The 17727-nt window shown below is 35.7% G+C and overlaps 1 protein-coding gene across 6 annotated transcripts in view; it reads left to right on the top strand.

Moving 5' to 3' along the window:
• ST7L (suppression of tumorigenicity 7 like) overlaps window positions 1–17727 on the top strand; it is a 144262-nt gene that overhangs the window by 47119 nt on the left and 79416 nt on the right. For 3 of the 6 annotated variants that reach the window (XM_059927837.1, XM_059927858.1, XM_059927847.1), the window contains exons 12-14: window positions 7522–7672; window positions 10671–10763; window positions 15865–16004. In XM_059927837.1, the coding sequence (XP_059783820.1) occupies window positions 7522–7672; window positions 10671–10763; window positions 15865–16004 (384 nt within the window). Of the gene's footprint in view, window positions 1–7521; window positions 7673–10670; window positions 10764–15864; window positions 16048–17727 lie in introns of those variants that run through there. The other 3 variants (XR_009504193.1, XM_059927868.1, XM_059927881.1) reach the window with 3 other exon arrangements.

Here is a 17727-nt window from a genome sequence, read left to right as displayed (position 1 = left end):
TTGGCCCAGGCAATTTCCAGATATATCAAGAAGGTGATTTGGAGGTAATATAGAAGGTCCTGCAGCACATACTAGGTACCAGCCTTGGTTTATGTCTTTGACTATATTTTATTTGCCAGTTATTTCCAAATATGTTAACTCTGGCTTCCTTCCTTGTCTTTAGACTTGCATTTCTATCTAGTTGTGGAAATTTTTACCTGGGTATCTAATAAGTACTTCAGACACTTTAATGTGTCTCAAACTGATTTTTTTAAATTTATTTTTTAGTCTCTTCTCCAACTTACCTCTCTATCCTTATTTCTATATTTTGACTTACGGCTTTATTATTATCTTCTCTAATTAACCTTTACTCTGCTCTTTCCAAATTACCAACTCGTATTATGACCTATGAAATCTCTTTTAGATCTAGCCATCTACTCCATCCCCACTGTCACTGCTCATTGTGCACCTTCACTACCTATTCTTTTAAAAATTATTATTGTTATAAAAGTTATGAATGCTTTAAAAAAAAATTCAGACCCTTTAGAAGTTTATAAAGTAAAAAATCCCATTTCTTCTCTCCCAATTCTACTTCTCTCACGTAACCACTGTTTCTGTGTGGTGTATATGTTGCCAGACATTTTCTATGCATTTTTAAACATACAGATATGTATGTGTAGAAATACAGGAATCTCAAATACTCTACCATCTTTCGTTTGGACCATTAAAAGAGATTCCTCAGTGGTCTCCCTGCCATCAACCCCTCTCTACTCTGGCCGTTGCCAGAGTTATCTACCTAAATAGCAAATTTTACTCTGCCTAAAGAGCTCTGCTTGTTCCCTATTGCCTATACGATAAGGACCAACCCCTTAGTATTGCGTGTATAGAAACCCTTCATAGTCTGGGCCCAGTATCTGTCTCCAACCTCGCTCCTCACCACTTCTGCCTTGTTCCTTACCTCCAGTGCTACTATTCCCTGGATTGACCAGGTCTCATGACTCCCTACCGTTGTACATATGCTCAATCTCTTCTCTACCTGACAAGTTTCTACTCATTCTTCAAGATCCTGCTCATCTGTTGCTTCCTTTGTAGAGGTGTCTTTCCCACTTTTCCCAAGCAGAGATAATGGCTCTTTCTTCTGTTTCTTTAGTACCTTAATCATATCTTTTTTTTTTTTTCTTCTTTTGGTCTGTTTGTATGTCTCTCCCTTAGTTATTTGTGAGCTTTTTAAAAAGCAGGACTCTTGTCTTAGCATCATTTTATGTCTGATATTCTACTTAGCACATAACAGGCATTCAATAAATGTTTGGTAAATAAACATGTTTGTAATTTAGATCTGCATTACTATAAAGACCTATCTAAGGTAAAGAAAATAAAATTTTAGATCCCATCAAATTTTTAAGCCATTTAATATTTTGTGGGTTTTGCTACATTATGTCACTTTGGGCCTTTTAAGGACAGTAGTACAATTTCAGCATGGCCTTATTTCTTAACTGATAAAAGAACTCAGCTTTTAATGGAATACTATACTATATTTTAAATGAGTTAGATCTATATAGAGATGGGAAGAGATATACAAGATATATTGTGAAGTAAAAAGTGAGTTGTGTAACAGTTTGATACTATATTTAAGAAAAGTAGAATCAGTATGTTATGCTTAAAAAAAAGAAATCCAGACAAACATAAATCAGATTATTATCTTTATTTCCTTTTTTCTTTTATTCTCCAATCTTGTAATAGATTCTTTTCTGTGTAACTCTGCAATGTTTGCATTTTTGTACTGTGAGCATGTACTTTTATAAGCAAAAAAAAAAAAGAGAGACCAAAACGAAACAAATTGCCCGTCAGTTTTTAACCTTTCATATTCTTCTTCATACAGAAGTAAAGTCTTGATAGCAGAATTTTTTTGTTTTCATTTTGTTTTGTTTTTAGTTTGCCCAGAAAGTTAGAAAATATCTTTAAGTAAAACTGAAGTATAGGTATGAGTTTGAAGACATTTTAGCTATATATGTCAGATCCAGTCAGTTACTTAGTTTAGGACCTGTTTTGGATAGTGTAATATACTAGGTGCTGAAGTAGAATATGAAGCATATGGTTTCTATTGTGTAGTGACTACAGCTTATTCTGAGTAGCAGAAATTCTTGAGTAGCACTTTGTGGAGGAGATAAAATGAATAATAATCCTATAATTACATATTTTAAGCATATTTTCTTTTCTTTTTTTTTTTTTGTCTTTTTAGTTTATTTTATTTTTGGTTGTGTTGGGTCTTCGTTGCTGCACGCGGGCTTTCTCTAGTTGCCGTGAGCGGGGGCTCCTCTTCATTGTGGCGCACAGGCTTCTCATTGCGGTGGCTTCTCTTGTTGCGGAGCACAGGCTCTAGGCGCGTGGGCTTCAGTAATTGTGGCGCTCCGGCTCAGCAGTTGTGACTTGCGGGCTTTAGAGCACAGGCTCAGTAGTTGTGGTGCACGGGCTTAGTTGCTCTGCAGCACATGGGATCCTCCCGGACCAGGGCTCGAACCCGTGTCCCCTGCGCTGGCAGGCGGATTCTCAACCACTGCGCCACCAGGGAAGTCCCTAAGTATATTTTCTTTAAACTGAAAATTTTTCTTTATATTTTGCGGGTGAAATTTTATTTCAGTGTCCTATTTTCAGAAACTGAAAAATAAGAATTTCTTTGAAGTCAAATTGTAGAGGACATTTGCTGGTAGGTAAGACATGATAATAAAAAATAAGGCAGCATAAGGAAACAATTTTTTAATGATTAAATAGTGAAGATTTTTAATATAAAATCCTGAAGTATTATTTCCTAATAAACGTACCGTATCTGATTCTGAATTGTCACTTAGATTATTACTCAGTGAAAGTATAGATATATAGTTGCTATTCACAAAAGTATTTTTAGATATATTAAGTTGATACTTTTTATAATATAAGTTTTACTCAATAATTGTTAACTTAATATCTTTGCTTACCATTTGCTAAGTGGCTACCAAGATAGGGTTTAGTCTAAAGCTTCAGGGTTCTAAAACACATTGAAAATAATTTGAGATGTTTTTATCTGTAAAATAAAACAGAACACTAATCGAAAGGACTTGGTTTAAGTATTAAACCTCTCTGAAAATAAGATATTCTTTTTATGATGGAGATTCCACTGTGTTTGCTTCATTTTCTTTGCTTCCTACTGAAGAAGCTCTTAGTGCACTTGCAAAGAGCATAAGGAGTCGTGTCAGAGGTCAGCTATTTGAGTCCATTTTCCCACAGTCGCCTGGTGCGAGTGATCTTTTACTGTGTTAAAATGGACAAGGATTAAAGAGGATTAGAAAGAATATTACCCTCCTGAATATAGGCCCAAGGCACTAAGGGTAGAGAACCCAGCCAGGCAGCAAATGGGCTTTGCTTGACCAGGACACAACCTCTGCTGCATTCCTTTAAGAAACTGAATGGGAAATGTTAAGTCCCCAAACTGGATTAGTAAATAATCTCATAGCTTGTGACATATGCTAAAATAAATTGATAAGCAGACTGCATTCTTACACTTTGAGGAGAGAGCTAGAGACATCAAGGCTAAGAGTAATTATTCTTTTTATCTTTTTGTTTTTTAATTTCAGCTTTATTGGGGTATAGGAATAAGAGTAATTCAGGATGAGCATTAAGCTCAGTAAGTGTTGGAAAGGCACATTCCATAAACAAAAAAGAAAAATTACTTTAGATGTATTAATACCATGAGTACATATGTATTGATTAATAACCTAAGGCTTAAAATTTAAAACCACTTCAATTATTTTTAGAATTCCTCCTGTTTGTAGTAGTTTTACGAAGTGTTTCACAAATTCAACTGTTTAATTTATGTTATCTTATTAGCTTGTGTAACAACCTGAGGAACTTAGAATTTGAAATGTGAGAATATATCTTTTAAGACACCTTTGGAATGTTTCTCTTTTTATATCTTATAATAGATGTTAATGTGGTTTGGACCATATGACACATAATTTGGTATCAAATTATTGAAAACCAAAGAGGTGGTTTCACACCTAGTCTAGTAGGGGAGGTGTACTCTGGCCTCAGTCTTTGGAAGACTAACTAAATATTTTTTAAAAGATTTTGTTTTAAGTTGACCACTTTAGTAATAAAGATGATGTACAAGTGTAATTTGGCATCTTTCTTCATGTAATTAGTATATTTGATTAGTGCGGTAACTAATTATGCTGCTTTTGTTATGGATTATAATATTAAGGCAAGTATTTTCTTCAAGAGTTTAGAATTTAATTTCATATGTGAATAAGAATTGTTAGGTTATAACTTCTTTAACAGGCACACTCACTTATCCTTCTTTAACAGGCACACTCACTCATCTTGTACTATGCTCTCAAGTCTCAAGAGTTAAAATTGTTCAAGTTGGCCCTGTACATTGAATATGTCCTCCTATTCTTCTCCCCACCATACCCCCCAACCTGCTCATCCACATCCCACCTGTCTTTATATATCAGCTCAAATCCCAAATTCTATCAAGTGGTTTAAATCATAATTAATACCGCTTAAACACAGAATTACCATATAGCCTAGCAATTCCACTCCTAGGTAACCCAAGAGAGATGAAAACATTTGTTCACATGAAAATTCATACACAAATGTTTATTGCGGCATTATTCATAATAGCCAAAAGATGAAAACCAAATGTCCATCAGATGAAGAATGGATAAACAAATGTGGTCTGTCCATACAATGGAATATTATTCAGCCACAAAAAAGAATGGGGGCTTCCCTGGTGGCGCAGTGGTTGAGAATCTGCCTGCCAATGCAGGGGACACGGGTTCGAGCCCTGGTCTGGGAGGATCCCACATGCCGCGGAGCAACTAGGCCCGTGAGCCACAACTGCTGAGCCTGTGCGTCTGGAGCCTGTGCTCCGCAACAATAGAGGCCGCGATAGTGAGAGGCCCGCGCACCGCGATGAAGAGTGGCCCCCACTTGCCCCAACTAGAGAAAGCCCTTGCACAGAAACGAAGACCCAACACAGCCATAAATAAATAAATAAATAAATTAAAAAAAAAAAAAAAAAAGAATGGGGTACTGATACATGCTACAACATGGGTGTATGCTAAGTGAAATAAACCAGTCACAAAAGACCCTATATTATGTGATTCTGTTTGTATGAAATATCTGGAATAGGCAAATCTATAGAGACAGAAAGTATATTAGTGGTTGCTTAGAGCTTAGGGGGATTGTGGGTGTAGAGGGAGATAACTAAAGAGTATGGGGTTTCCTTATTTTAAAATTTTTATTGAAGTATTGTTGATTTACATGTTGTGTCAATTTCTACTGTAGAGCAAAGTGATTCAGTTATACACATATATACATTCTTTTTCATATTCTTTTCCATTATGGTTTATCACAGGATATTAAATATAGTTCCCTGTGCTATATAGTAGAAACTTGTTGTTTATCCATTCTCTATATAATAGTTTGCATCTGCTAATCCCAAACTTCCAGTTCATCCCTCCCCCACCCCCTCTCCCCTTGGCAACCATAAGTCTGTTCTCTATGTCCATGAGTCTGTTTCTGTTTCATAAAAGTTCACTTGGGTCATATTTTATTTTATTTTATTTTTATTTATTATTTTTTTAAATTTATTTTATTTTTGGCTGTGTCGGGTCTTAGTTACGGCATGGGGGGGGGATCTTTCGTTGCGGCATGCGGGCTTCTCTCTAGTTGTGGCACGCAGGCTCCAGAGCGCGTGGGCTCTGTAGTTGTGGCCTGCGAGCTCCAGAGCGCGTGAGCTCTGTAGTTGTGGCACGCAGGCTTAGTTTCCCCACGGTACGTGGGATCTTAGTTCCCCGACAAGGGATAGAACCCGCGTCCCCTGCATTGGAAGGCGGATTCTTAACCGCTGGACCACGAGGGAAGTCCCTGGGTCATATTTTAGATTACACATATAAGTGATATCATATGGTATTTGTCTTTCTCTTTCTGACTTACTTCACTTAGTATGATTATCTCCGGGTCCATCTATGTTGCTGCAAATGGCATTATTTCATTCTTTTTTATGGCTGAGTAGTATTCGATTGTATATATGTATAACATCTTTATCCATTCATCTGTCAGTGGACTTTTAGGTTGGCTATTGTAAATAGTGCTGCAATGAACATTGGGATGCATGAATCTTTCCGAATTATAGTTTTCTCCAGATATATGCCCAGGAATGGGATTGCTGGATCATATGGTAACTCTATTTTTAGTTTTTTTGAGGAACCTCCATACTGTTTTCCATAGAGGCTGCACCAATATACATTTGGGGTTTCCTTTTGAAGTGATGAAAATGTTCTAAAATTGTGGTGATGGTTGCACATATCTGTGAACATACTAAAAACCATTGAATTGTGGACTTTAAATGGGTGAACTGTAAAGCATGTGAATTATATCTCAATAAAGCTGTTATTAAAAATTAAATTAAAAAATTAATACCTCCTATCCATATTCCTATATACATCTATACCTGTAGTGAAGTACTTACCATAGTCTGGTTATAATTTTTTTTTTTTTTTAATTTGGCTGCGTAGGGTCTTAGTTGCATCACATGGGATCTTCATTGCAGCATGTGGGATCTTTCCTTGTGGTGTGCAGGCCCTTCATTGTGGTGCGCGGGCTCCAGAGTGCATGGGCTCAGTAGTTGCAGCATGTGGGCTCTCTAGTTGTGATGCATGGGCTCTAGATCACGCAGGCTCAGTAGTTGTGGCACGCGGGCTTAGTTGCCCTGAGGCATGTGGGATCTTAGTCCCCGCCCAGGGATCAAACCTGCGTCCTCTGCGTTGGAAGGTGGATTCTTAACCACTGGACCACAGGGAAGTCTCAGTATGGTTACAGTTTTTAACTTAAGAAATCTGTCTTTCTCGGGAGTTCCCTGGCGGTCCAGTGATTGGGACTCTGCGCTTTCAACTGCCAGGGGCCCAGGTTCAATCCCAGGTCGGGGAACTAAGATCCCACAAGCCGCGCAGTGCGGCCGAGAAAATAGAAAAAGAAATCTGTCTTTCTCATTACCTTAGGAAGCTCTAGAGAATAGTGTTTTGGCATTCCCTGACAAGCATAGTGATTTGCACTCAGTAAATATTAATTTAATTGAACTTCTTAACAGTTAAATTCCTTCACTATAGAAGGGGAATAAAGAAAAAAAAATTGAATGTTGCCACAATGTGTTATTCCAAAATTGTGTTTTATAATTTTTTACAATTATTCTTTTTTGGAAAATAAATAATTTCCTCCAACATTATTTCCTCAGCTTGAGTTTCCATTTGTGTTTAGTAAAGTCACACATAAGCCATTTATTACCTTATTTTTACCTATAGGAATGTTCTGATCTTTGGAATTTGCATTTATATAAGCATTTTGTCAGTAGGACCTTCATGTCATTTCAACTAGCTTAATGTTTGTTTGTTTTTTAAATCAAATTAACTTTATAAAATTTGAATCTACACTTCTGCGGATGTTTGAATTTAGCATACTTTTTCTTTTTTTCTGTGGTGTGTCTATGTGTGTGTGTTATTTTTCTAGTATTTACTAGAGATGAAAAGTCTCATTTTACCTCCAGAACACATTCTGAAACGGGGCGATAGTGAAGCAATTGCCTATGCTTTCTTTCATCTTCAGCACTGGAAGCGAATAGAAGGTGCTCTTAATCTGTTACAGTGTACATGGGAAGGCAGTAAGTATTCTTTTCCAAATGCAACACTAATCTTTCTGACTAATTATTCCATTCACAGGCAGTCTTTTTGTAATGAGATTGTCTGCGTTTCTTTAAGGACTTGTTCAGATTGGTTTCAAAGTGAACTCAGTGGTGTTTATTGGTATACTGGTAGAAGAAACGTGTAATGTGCTTATATTAATGCCACATTTAGGAAAAGCAGAATGAGAAACTGTTTGGGTATTCTGCTATATGTTCACTTAATTTAAATATTTATAAGGAAAGAATGGAAACTTATATCCCTTCATTTATAAGTTTTTTAATGTGGCTAGCTATTGTTCTAATATTTTAAAAATGGGACTTTTTTTTTTTTTTTGGTTTTGTTTTGAGATGTGTACAACATGAAACTATTTTCCTCATTACTGATATCAACTCGATTCTTTAAAATTTTTTTTAAATTGTGGTAAAATACATATAACATTAAAATTACCATTTTAAACATTTTAAAATGTACAGTTCAGGGACATACATGTACATTGTTATGCAACCATCACCATTATCCATTCCCCCGAATTTTTTCATCACCCCAAAATGAAATTCTGTACCCATTAAACAATAACTCCCCATTCTTCCCTCCTCCCCAGTCCCCTGGTAACCATTCTATTTTCTGTCTCTATGAGTTTGACTACTCTAGGTATCTCATATCAGTGGAATCATACAATATTTAAGGCTGAGTAATAGTCCATCATAAGTTGTATGCAAAATTTTGTTTATCCATTCATCCATCAATGGACATTTGGGCTGTTTCTACCTTTTGACTATTGTGAATAATGCTGCTATGAACGTGGGTGCATAAATATCTGTAAAAGTTCCTGCTTTGTGTTCTTTTGGGTGTATACCTAGAAGTGGAATTGCTAGATCATATAATTTTGTGTTTAATTTTTTGAGGAACCACCATACTGTTTTCTATAGCAGCTGAACCATTTTACATTCCACTAGCAATGCACAGGGGTTTCACTTTCTTTATATCCTTGCCAATACTTGTTATTTCCTGTTTTTTTTGGTAAGAGCATCCTAATGGGTGTGGAATAGTATCTCATTTTGATTCTGATTTGCATTTCCCTAATAATTAGTAATGTTGAACATCTTTTTACGTGTTAATTGGCCATTCGTACATTTCTTTGGAGAAGTGGATTATTTTCCACTAACTACCAGATCTCTCATTTGTAACTTCTTAAAATCACCTGTCAATGAAAATTCAAAAATAAATTCAATGTTCATTCACTAAAATTGGTTAACCTCCTCAAAGTTTGCACTGAGGCACCTTTGGGTATTATAGCAAATTCACAAGAGTGCCATGGGATATTTTAAATTTTTAGTAGAAACATAACAATACACCATTCAGACTGTAGCTCTAGATAGTTCATGGTTTCAACATTAGATAGCTCTCCATTCTCTATTTTTTTCAGTGTTGTCATAGCTTTGCAAAGCTGGGTTTTGTTAGTTGCTGTGATTAAAAGCAGTACCACACAAAAATCAGTGTGGAACAGGAAATGAGGATAGTGGTGTCCAATGTGATTCCAAGGTTTGAGAAATTATGCAGTGCCCAACAGGCTCATATATCCCATTAGGAAGAAATGATGGTTATTTAAAAATAAAATAACTATTTTTTCGTTAATTTATGTGTATTTTTTTTTTCAAATCACTGCTAAGTTGTTAGAACAAAAACTTTTGAAGTTGATCAGACCCACTACTTAATAAGTGGAATTGTTAGATATTTCTTTCAGTGTAGGGACATTAATAGCAAATTACTGAGACACGAAGGACACCACATGTCCTTGAACCAAGAAAATTTGGGAACCTCTGCATTAACATCTTGCTGAGGGTCAGACACTGTGCTTGATACTGACAATATAAAGATTAATGAAAGCGGGACTACTAAAACTGAGGAGCTGGATGTTTTGGGGTAATTAGACTTTCTTTGGCTTTTTCTCCAGTAGTCTGTACGCTTCTCAGAACCAGGTGCTCTGTCTCATTCACCTTGTATGTGTCTTCAGTGCCTAGTGTTCTGCTTGGCACATAGGAAGTTTTCAATAAGTATATGATTTATTCTGTATTTCATGAATAATCATTTTGATGAATGATTTCCTAGTGCCACTGATTTGCTCTGTGACTTTGGAAAAATCACTATATTTTATTGTAGCAAAACAAAATCCATATTTTAACAAAAGTTTTTAGAGCCAAGGACTAAGGGAAAAACAAAAACCTTATCTCAACTTTGATAGTTGAGTAGGTCAATAAGGATTTCTTCTTTAAGAAGTTTGTAGGAGTTGATGACAATCTAGATGAGAGATGGGTAAACTTTTTCTGTAAAGGGCCAGACGGTAAATATTTAGTTTTTGTGAGCCATAGTCTCTGTCACAACTACCCAACTCTTATAGCATGGAAGCAGCCTTATATAATATATAAACGAACAGGCATGGCTGTATTCTAATAAAATTGTATTTACAAAAACAGTGGGCCAGGTCTGGCCAAAGGTGATCCCTTTAGGTACTTAATTTAGATACTTTGGTGACCCCTGATCTAAATTAAGCTCACAGAAAACTTGGTGACAGCTCACATATGAAGTTAGGAGCCATTGAGAACTCTTAGGTTGCCAGTAGTTATGACTACAACAGTTATGTGATTTCCCTAAGAAGTGGAATTCACACGTGAGAATTAAGTCTGTTGTGTTTGTGATGAGGAGACTGAGGTAAGAAGGACACAGCTAGTCTTATCATCCATTACTCCCTTTAGTTTTATTTCAGCCAGACCATTCATGATTCTCTATATAGATCTTCTCCTTATTTGTTCCTTTGCGTACTTTGTTTCTTTCACCTAAAGTATCTCTCTAAAAAAGAAAATAAAACTCTGTGTGAAAATTTAATAAAAATACGTCTCCAAAATAGCTTTGATTGTAGTAGAGGATGAAAGTGAGATTGAATTGAATGTCAACATATGTATTTTATTTTTCACTCAGCTTTTAGAATGATTCCATACCCACTAGAGAAAGGCCATCTATTTTATCCTTATCCCAGCTGCACAGAGACTGCTGATAGAGAGCTATTACCTCGTAAGTAAATATTCAAGTTTTCCTAAACTTAAAATTAGTTGTGAGATTGTTTTTCATAGTATTCTCCCATTTTAAAAGTACCTCTGGTTGAAATTCAGGATGCTGTTTAAATACTATTTTAGCCACTTCTTGGATATGGTTGCATAATTTAGTTCATTCCTGAATATTTTTTGGGTAAAACCCTGTGCTAGATGCAATGAAGGACACAAAGATTAAAGATATTATAAAAAAAAAAAGCAGTCATCTTACAAACAATTAAAGAAGAAATAATACCAATCCTTCACAAACTCTTTTTAAGAAATAAAGGAGGAACACTCCCCAACTCATTCTGTGAGACCAGCATTACCCTGACACCAAAATCAGACAAAAAGCATTACAAGAAAGCTATAGAACGATATCTCTCTTGAATATAGACACAAACATCTTCAACAAAATGTTAACAAACTGAATCCACCAACATGTAAAAAGGTTTATATTCCATGACCAATTGGGATTTACCTCACAAATGCAAGGTTGCTTTAACATCTGAAAATGTGATAGAATAAAGGACAATAGATGCAGAAAAGCATTTGACAAAAATCTAACACCCATTCATGATAAAAATTCTGAACAAACTGGGAATAAAAGGGAACTTCCTCAACCTGATAAAGAGCATCTATGAAAAACCCACAGCTAAGATCATACTTAATGGTGAAAGACTGAATGCTTTCCCGCTAAGATCAGGAACAAGACAAGGGTGTCTGCTTTCTTCTATTCAGCATTGTACTAGAGGTTCTAGTTAATGCCGTCAAGCAAGAAAAAGAAATAAAAGGCATTCATGTTCGAAAGAAAGAAGTAAAACTGTCTTTATTCACAGGTGACATGACCTTCTGTGCAAGAAATCCTAAGAAATCCATAAAAATACTATTAGGACTAATAAACAAGTTCAGCAAGGTTGCAGGATGTAATTATACAAAACTCAGTCATTTGTTTATATACCAGCAATGGACAATCCAAAATGAAAATTAGAAAACAGTTCCAATCACAGTAGCATCAAAAAGAACAAACAATTTAGGAATAAATTGAACAAAAGAAGTGTGAGACTTGTATACTAAAATCCACTAAATACTGCTGAGAAAATCTAAATAAATTGAGAGACAGTCCACGTTTATGGATTGGAAGACCCAGTATTATTCATATGACAGTTCTCTTCAAATTGATCTATAAATTCAATACAATTCCTACAAGTTGACAAGCTGATCCCAAAACTTATATGGCAAAGTAAAGGACCCAGAACAGTCAAAACAATCTTTACAAAGAAGAGTGAAGTTGGAGGGACTATACTTCCCAGTTTTAAAAAGAGCAGTCAAAGAGTCAGGAGGAGAACCAGAAATACATAGGGTTATGATTGCTGAGAGCGTTTTCGTCTAGTTCCTGCTTTCAGGAACCCAAACTTTTGAAAGAATAGTCTGTACTTTTTGTCTCAGCTGCCTTAGCATCCACTCACTCTTTTTCTCTGTGAGCTGGTAAATTTCTGTTTAATTTTCCTTTTTTTAAATTTAACTGATAGGTAAGTATGCTGAAAGTTATGAACGCTAGTTTCCTCTTATGATATCAATCTATACCACAGTTTTTACAATTCTGGGTCCTTTAGAACTGAAGTCTAGGAAGGAAAGTTGCATTTTTACAACATCAGACTTAATGAGCTGAAAAGTTCAAACAGATAGATAAAAATTTAGGGGAGATTATGGAAGTTGAGTATGCTGATATTTTTCTCCCAGGGTTTTTTATTTTTGAGTATGTTGCACACATCCGTGTGTGTGTATGTAGGTGTGTATATGCTTAAATATTTTATTATTTAATCTATTTAACATATACATACATAGCCTTTATATTTTGTATGTCTACATATATGGGGCTAAGATATATTTGTAAGTTATATATAATATGTATATTATTAAATATATATGTTATATAAATAGTAAATGTTGCAGGCATTCTTTGGGTATAAGAGAGCCACTTGAAACTAGCTTTAAAATAAAGAGAATTTGTTGGAAGAAGACTGGATTATCTCAAGGAACCCAAAGGCAACAATTATAGTTGCACCTCAGAAGAGACTAGAACCAGAAACTAGAAGGCTATCAGGATTTCCAGGAGTCAGTTATCTGTATATCTCTGTCGCTGACTGCCTTTTTCAGCCTCTCCTATTCTCACTTTCTTTTTTTTTCATTCCCCAACTCTTATCTTTTCTTTGTATGAGCTCTCATTTCTGCTTCTCTCAGTGTATGCTTCATTTTTATATCTTAATCTTTGCAGTTCGGCTTTCCCTTCTTAGACACTCATGTAGCCAAACTTGATACCCCCGTGCAGCTCTAAGTTTACATGTCATCAGTTCAGGCAAATAATACAGAATGAAGAATATCTCAATCCCACTTCTAAAACTTCTGGGAGAGTAAATCACATTTACCAGGTGTTCATCCCTGATCCAATCAGCTGTGGCGCAGGGACAGGATCAGGTCATGCAAACAAAATTGCCAAAAATATCTCATTCCCTCTGCATCTCTCTGCATCACAAAACTGACTTGGGAGTCATCATTTTCTAGGCATGAATGAGATCACTAAGGGAAACTGTAAAGAGTGTGAGAAGTAAACTAAGGGTGAACCATGATGAAAATGTCTAAGGGATGTGTGGCCAATAAGGAGTCAGAAGATTCAGTGAAGGAGTGGTCAGAGAGACAGGACAAGAACCAGAACTAGATATCCTAGAAACTAAGAGGAGGAAAAAATTTCCAAGTGAGGAGGAGTATCCGAGGTATTTAGTAAGATAATTACTGAGAAGAATCCATTGACTTCAGCAATTAGAAGGTCATTAGTGTTAGAAATTTTTCCTTTCCTATTACGGTGGTGATAGTAGGTATTGTTTTTCCATTTTAATGGGAACAAGGATATTTAAGGCAAAGGAACGAATCTTTAATTGCGGAACATCAGTATACAAGAGTGTATTATGTTAGGCTAATACATTTAGCCTAAAATTATGCCCCCCCCCCAAATCGTTACAGAGGTTGCCTGATATAAGGCCGTCTTTCATAGTTAATGTGAATAAAATCAAGGTTGTTATTGTTATGTATTGTCAGAGCCATAGGCTATAAGAAGAGAGCTTGCTCTTTGGCAGGGCTTTATTATTTCTAGGGTTCTACTCATTTGCAAATTCTAGAAGGTAGGAGAGGAGGGATATTCTGGGGGTTTTAGTTTGATTATATTGTATATTCTTAGAGTATTTTTTCTGTCTCTGACTATGATAGAATGAACAAATTTTTAATAATGTGGAGTTTTAATACCCAGGAGTACTTAATGTTTTTTGTTTTCAATTCTCCTTCAACCTTGGTATGACTTACAGCATTCTGGAATTTGCTTATGAACCTCATAAGTTCAGACTTGAACTATTCCCTTAGTTCACATAGCTATTTAGTTGTCTTTTATGCCTCCTGATAAATTTTTCTCTACAAGCCAGTGATGAAATTTGAACTTTACTTCCAAGGGAGTGTTTCTGTACTAGTCATCCATTATTTTGATGTATTAGCCAAACATTGACTGACAAATGAATCTACAGAAAGCAATCCAAAAAGAAATAATTGGATCTCTCCTACAGTATAAAAATTTCACATTTTAGAAAATTATCCTATTAAAGCTATATAGTTTTCTACCTTATAAAATAAGAATAATACTATCTATCTCCTAGAGTTATTGAAAAAAATTAAACTAATATAAATTAAAGCACTTTGTGAGCCACAAAATGCTACAGTTTAATTAATATTATTAATTGTGCTGTCTCTCACATGAAAACAATTATAGTAACCATTGGCACATATAAGTATTTGTTCCCTGCCTTTGCAAATATGGCTTGTATCTTTTGATTTGCTGGAAGAAGTTGGCCTCTAATGGCTGAGGGACAGAGCAGGAGGAACTGCTGCTTTTTTGGGTGCTGAAAGCACAATGTTGTCCACAGCTTCTAATGTTTCTAATTTAAAAAAATTCAGACTTGGTGTGCTTTTACTTTAAACATGACTCAAGGCTCTGGAAATTTTCTGGATTTTTAATGAGTTTGCTTTTTGGTATATACTTTCTGAAGATAGTGTAACACTTAAAAAAAATTCCTGGCTACTGAAGGAAACTTAGGTGTAATCTTCCCTGTGAATCATTATGTTTTAAAAAGTTAAATTTATAGCTGACCTCGATTCAGCACTGAATTAGTCATTCCTTACTTATGCAGGATATTACATCAGGAATTCCTAGGTTTGTGTCCAACCCTAAGCAGTCAACTGAAGTCCCAGAATAACTCTCAGTTTAACAGACATTTATTGAGTACCTACTGTCTGCCAGTCACTGTAATAGGCTCCTCTCAGCATTGTTATTCAAGTATTTTCAAATTTCAAATAACATAAAACTACCTGAATACTATTGGTAATAAAATATCCAATCATTAGAAAAATAATACCTGAGTAAATGTGCAAATGTGGTAAAATAAGACAAGGGACTCCATTTATGTTCAGAATCCTAGGGCTTTGGTGTTCTGGTTAGATTTTTACAGTGCTCAATGAAATGCCACATATAGGACACTTATTAATAACTGGGTAAAATTGTTAACTGATTGTTCTGGTAAATCTCCAACCACACGTCTGTCTCTTGATCTCTATACTTATCTCTGAGCTCCCAAAGATCAAAATTATAACAACACCTTTATAAAGGGCTTAACAGTGTTCATCATAACAACTCCATAGCAACTACTAGAGGGTTTAGCAACTTATTCAAGATCACACAGCTAATAAGTGACAAAGCTCTTTTTCAAAACCACCTCAGCATGACTACAATTACTGTTCTTTCCCACAGTGCCATCCTATTCCCAGTTCCTGACAGTCATCTGGCTATGTAGGTGTGCTGTTGATGCTAGAGAAAATAATGGATAATAATTTCCTTCTCCCTTGCTTGACCAGAGACTTCTTGTTCTTTTTTTAAAAAACGTTTTCCTTTTTAGTTTTTATACATGGATTTCATTTGAAAATATTAAAACTGGCTTACACTGTATTCTGAAATAAAATCCATTTCTGTCTTTTCTCCCTTGCAGCGTTTCATCATGTTTCTGTTTACCCAAAGAAGGAGCTTCCTTTTTTCATCCATTTCACAGCAGGACTGTGTTCTTCTACAGCAATGATAGCTCTTCTCACACACCAGTTTCCTGAAATCATGGGTGTTTTTGCTAAAGCTGTAAGTATGATCTCAAGGACTTGTGCAGAGTATTTGTAAAACAGACAAGAAACCATCTCTGATCTGTTTGTGCTAAACCAGCTGAGCAGTGAAGCTATTTGTTATAGTAAATTACAGGAATTGATTTGTAAAGTTGCTGCCATAAATATGTTAAACATAAGATTTTGGTGATTTGAGCTGTATTTTTGTTGCTTAGAAGTTTAGAGAATACAATGGCATAACATTATAAAGTTGGTCTTTGTAGATCACTTTTGGTGGTAAGCATAGCCCTTGTTACTAGCTAAAGAATAATCCACCCCTTTTAAATGCATTTTCTTTGGCATTTAAAAAAAATCCCTTGTTTTGTACAGAAGCCTTTTGATTTTTCCATTTAAATGAAATCATTAATTCTCAGGATTTGGTGAATGTTAAATTCAAGAGTGCAACTAGGATGAAGAATAAGTAGGTAAGGTGGGACAGTTGTGACATTTGCCCTGGGTTCAGAGTGTGCCTCTTTACTCAAAATTTCTCCCTGTTTTTATATCTACATGTTCTTATTGATCTCCCAACCTTGGGTGCAGAACCATGTACAGACCTTTATTTTTATTTTTACCCTTTAGTTTTGAACTGCTTCCCCATTTCCGGACCCAGGTCCAGAAAGTATTTGAGGACTGATATTAGAGAGAGTATCCCATGATTATTTACTTTTCTACATAAACCTGTTAATTAATATCACTGGCTCAAAGCAAAATTACCAAAGATAAGTCCCTGTAAGTCTCCAAGCCTTTTAAAAAATGTGTCTTGTATATCTTTGTATTTTTACCAACTAATAAGAATTCAAACCCAAAAAGAAAATGTTAATTCATTATATTTCCAAATAGAAAAGCACTGAGAACCATAGAAATACTAGGCCTTACTTGGTAATGTAATTTCTATATTTTTGTCTATGTGCCTCCATTCTAACTCCCTGTTGCCTCACACTTTCTTTTCCTGCATTAAGAGTTTATTTTGTGCCTTAAAGATTAGTTGGTTTTCTTCTGACACCAGTAGTAAGAGCACTGGTTTCTCTTTTTCCCTGAAGGTCAATTGTATAATGTGTTAAGTTGCCACTGGCTGTAGGCCTAGGAGTCTGAGACTACACTTGATTCTGGGTTAGGCTTCAAGAAGGATGACTTTTTACTGTTGTTCAGGGAGCATAGATATTTGGGTTGGAAACTGACTCTTCTGCTTCCTTTTAGCATAAGAAGAAAGCTTAGTGATCATACCATAACTCTGTTGCTTGCAATGGTGCTGACTGGGGAGCGAGTGTGTCTCAAACTGAAATGACTTCACAGTGTAATCTGGCATGGAAAAAAATGGACTAGACAGAGAATCTTGTCAATTTAACAACCGGAAAAAAATATGCAGCTGTGTATTTGAGATCACAGGAAAGCAATGGGAGAGATGGTCCTTGGGTTTCTCTCAGGGCAGTGGGAAGGAGATAAAACAGAGAGAGGAGGAAGATCTAGAATCTGGAGTAGAGATGTAGTCATTGTTAGTAGTGTACTTCCATGAGGTACTGGCTAAAATTAATGTGGCGTGTACTCACTGTTTGCTCTATTCATCAGTGTTAGTATATATATAGTGTCTGCCTTTACCTAAGAGATCTCTGATGCACCCGAAGAGCCTTTAAGATTGCATAGCACAAGCTCCTAGCAGTGTCCGAGAATGAATAATTATACATTTGAAAGTGGAAGCTTCTTTT

This window comes from Balaenoptera ricei, chromosome 1 (genome assembly GCF_028023285.1).
Source record: "Balaenoptera ricei isolate mBalRic1 chromosome 1, mBalRic1.hap2, whole genome shotgun sequence".
Lineage (NCBI taxonomy): Eukaryota > Metazoa > Chordata > Mammalia > Artiodactyla > Balaenopteridae > Balaenoptera > Balaenoptera ricei.
This window is presented reverse-complemented; position numbering and strand designations above follow the sequence as displayed.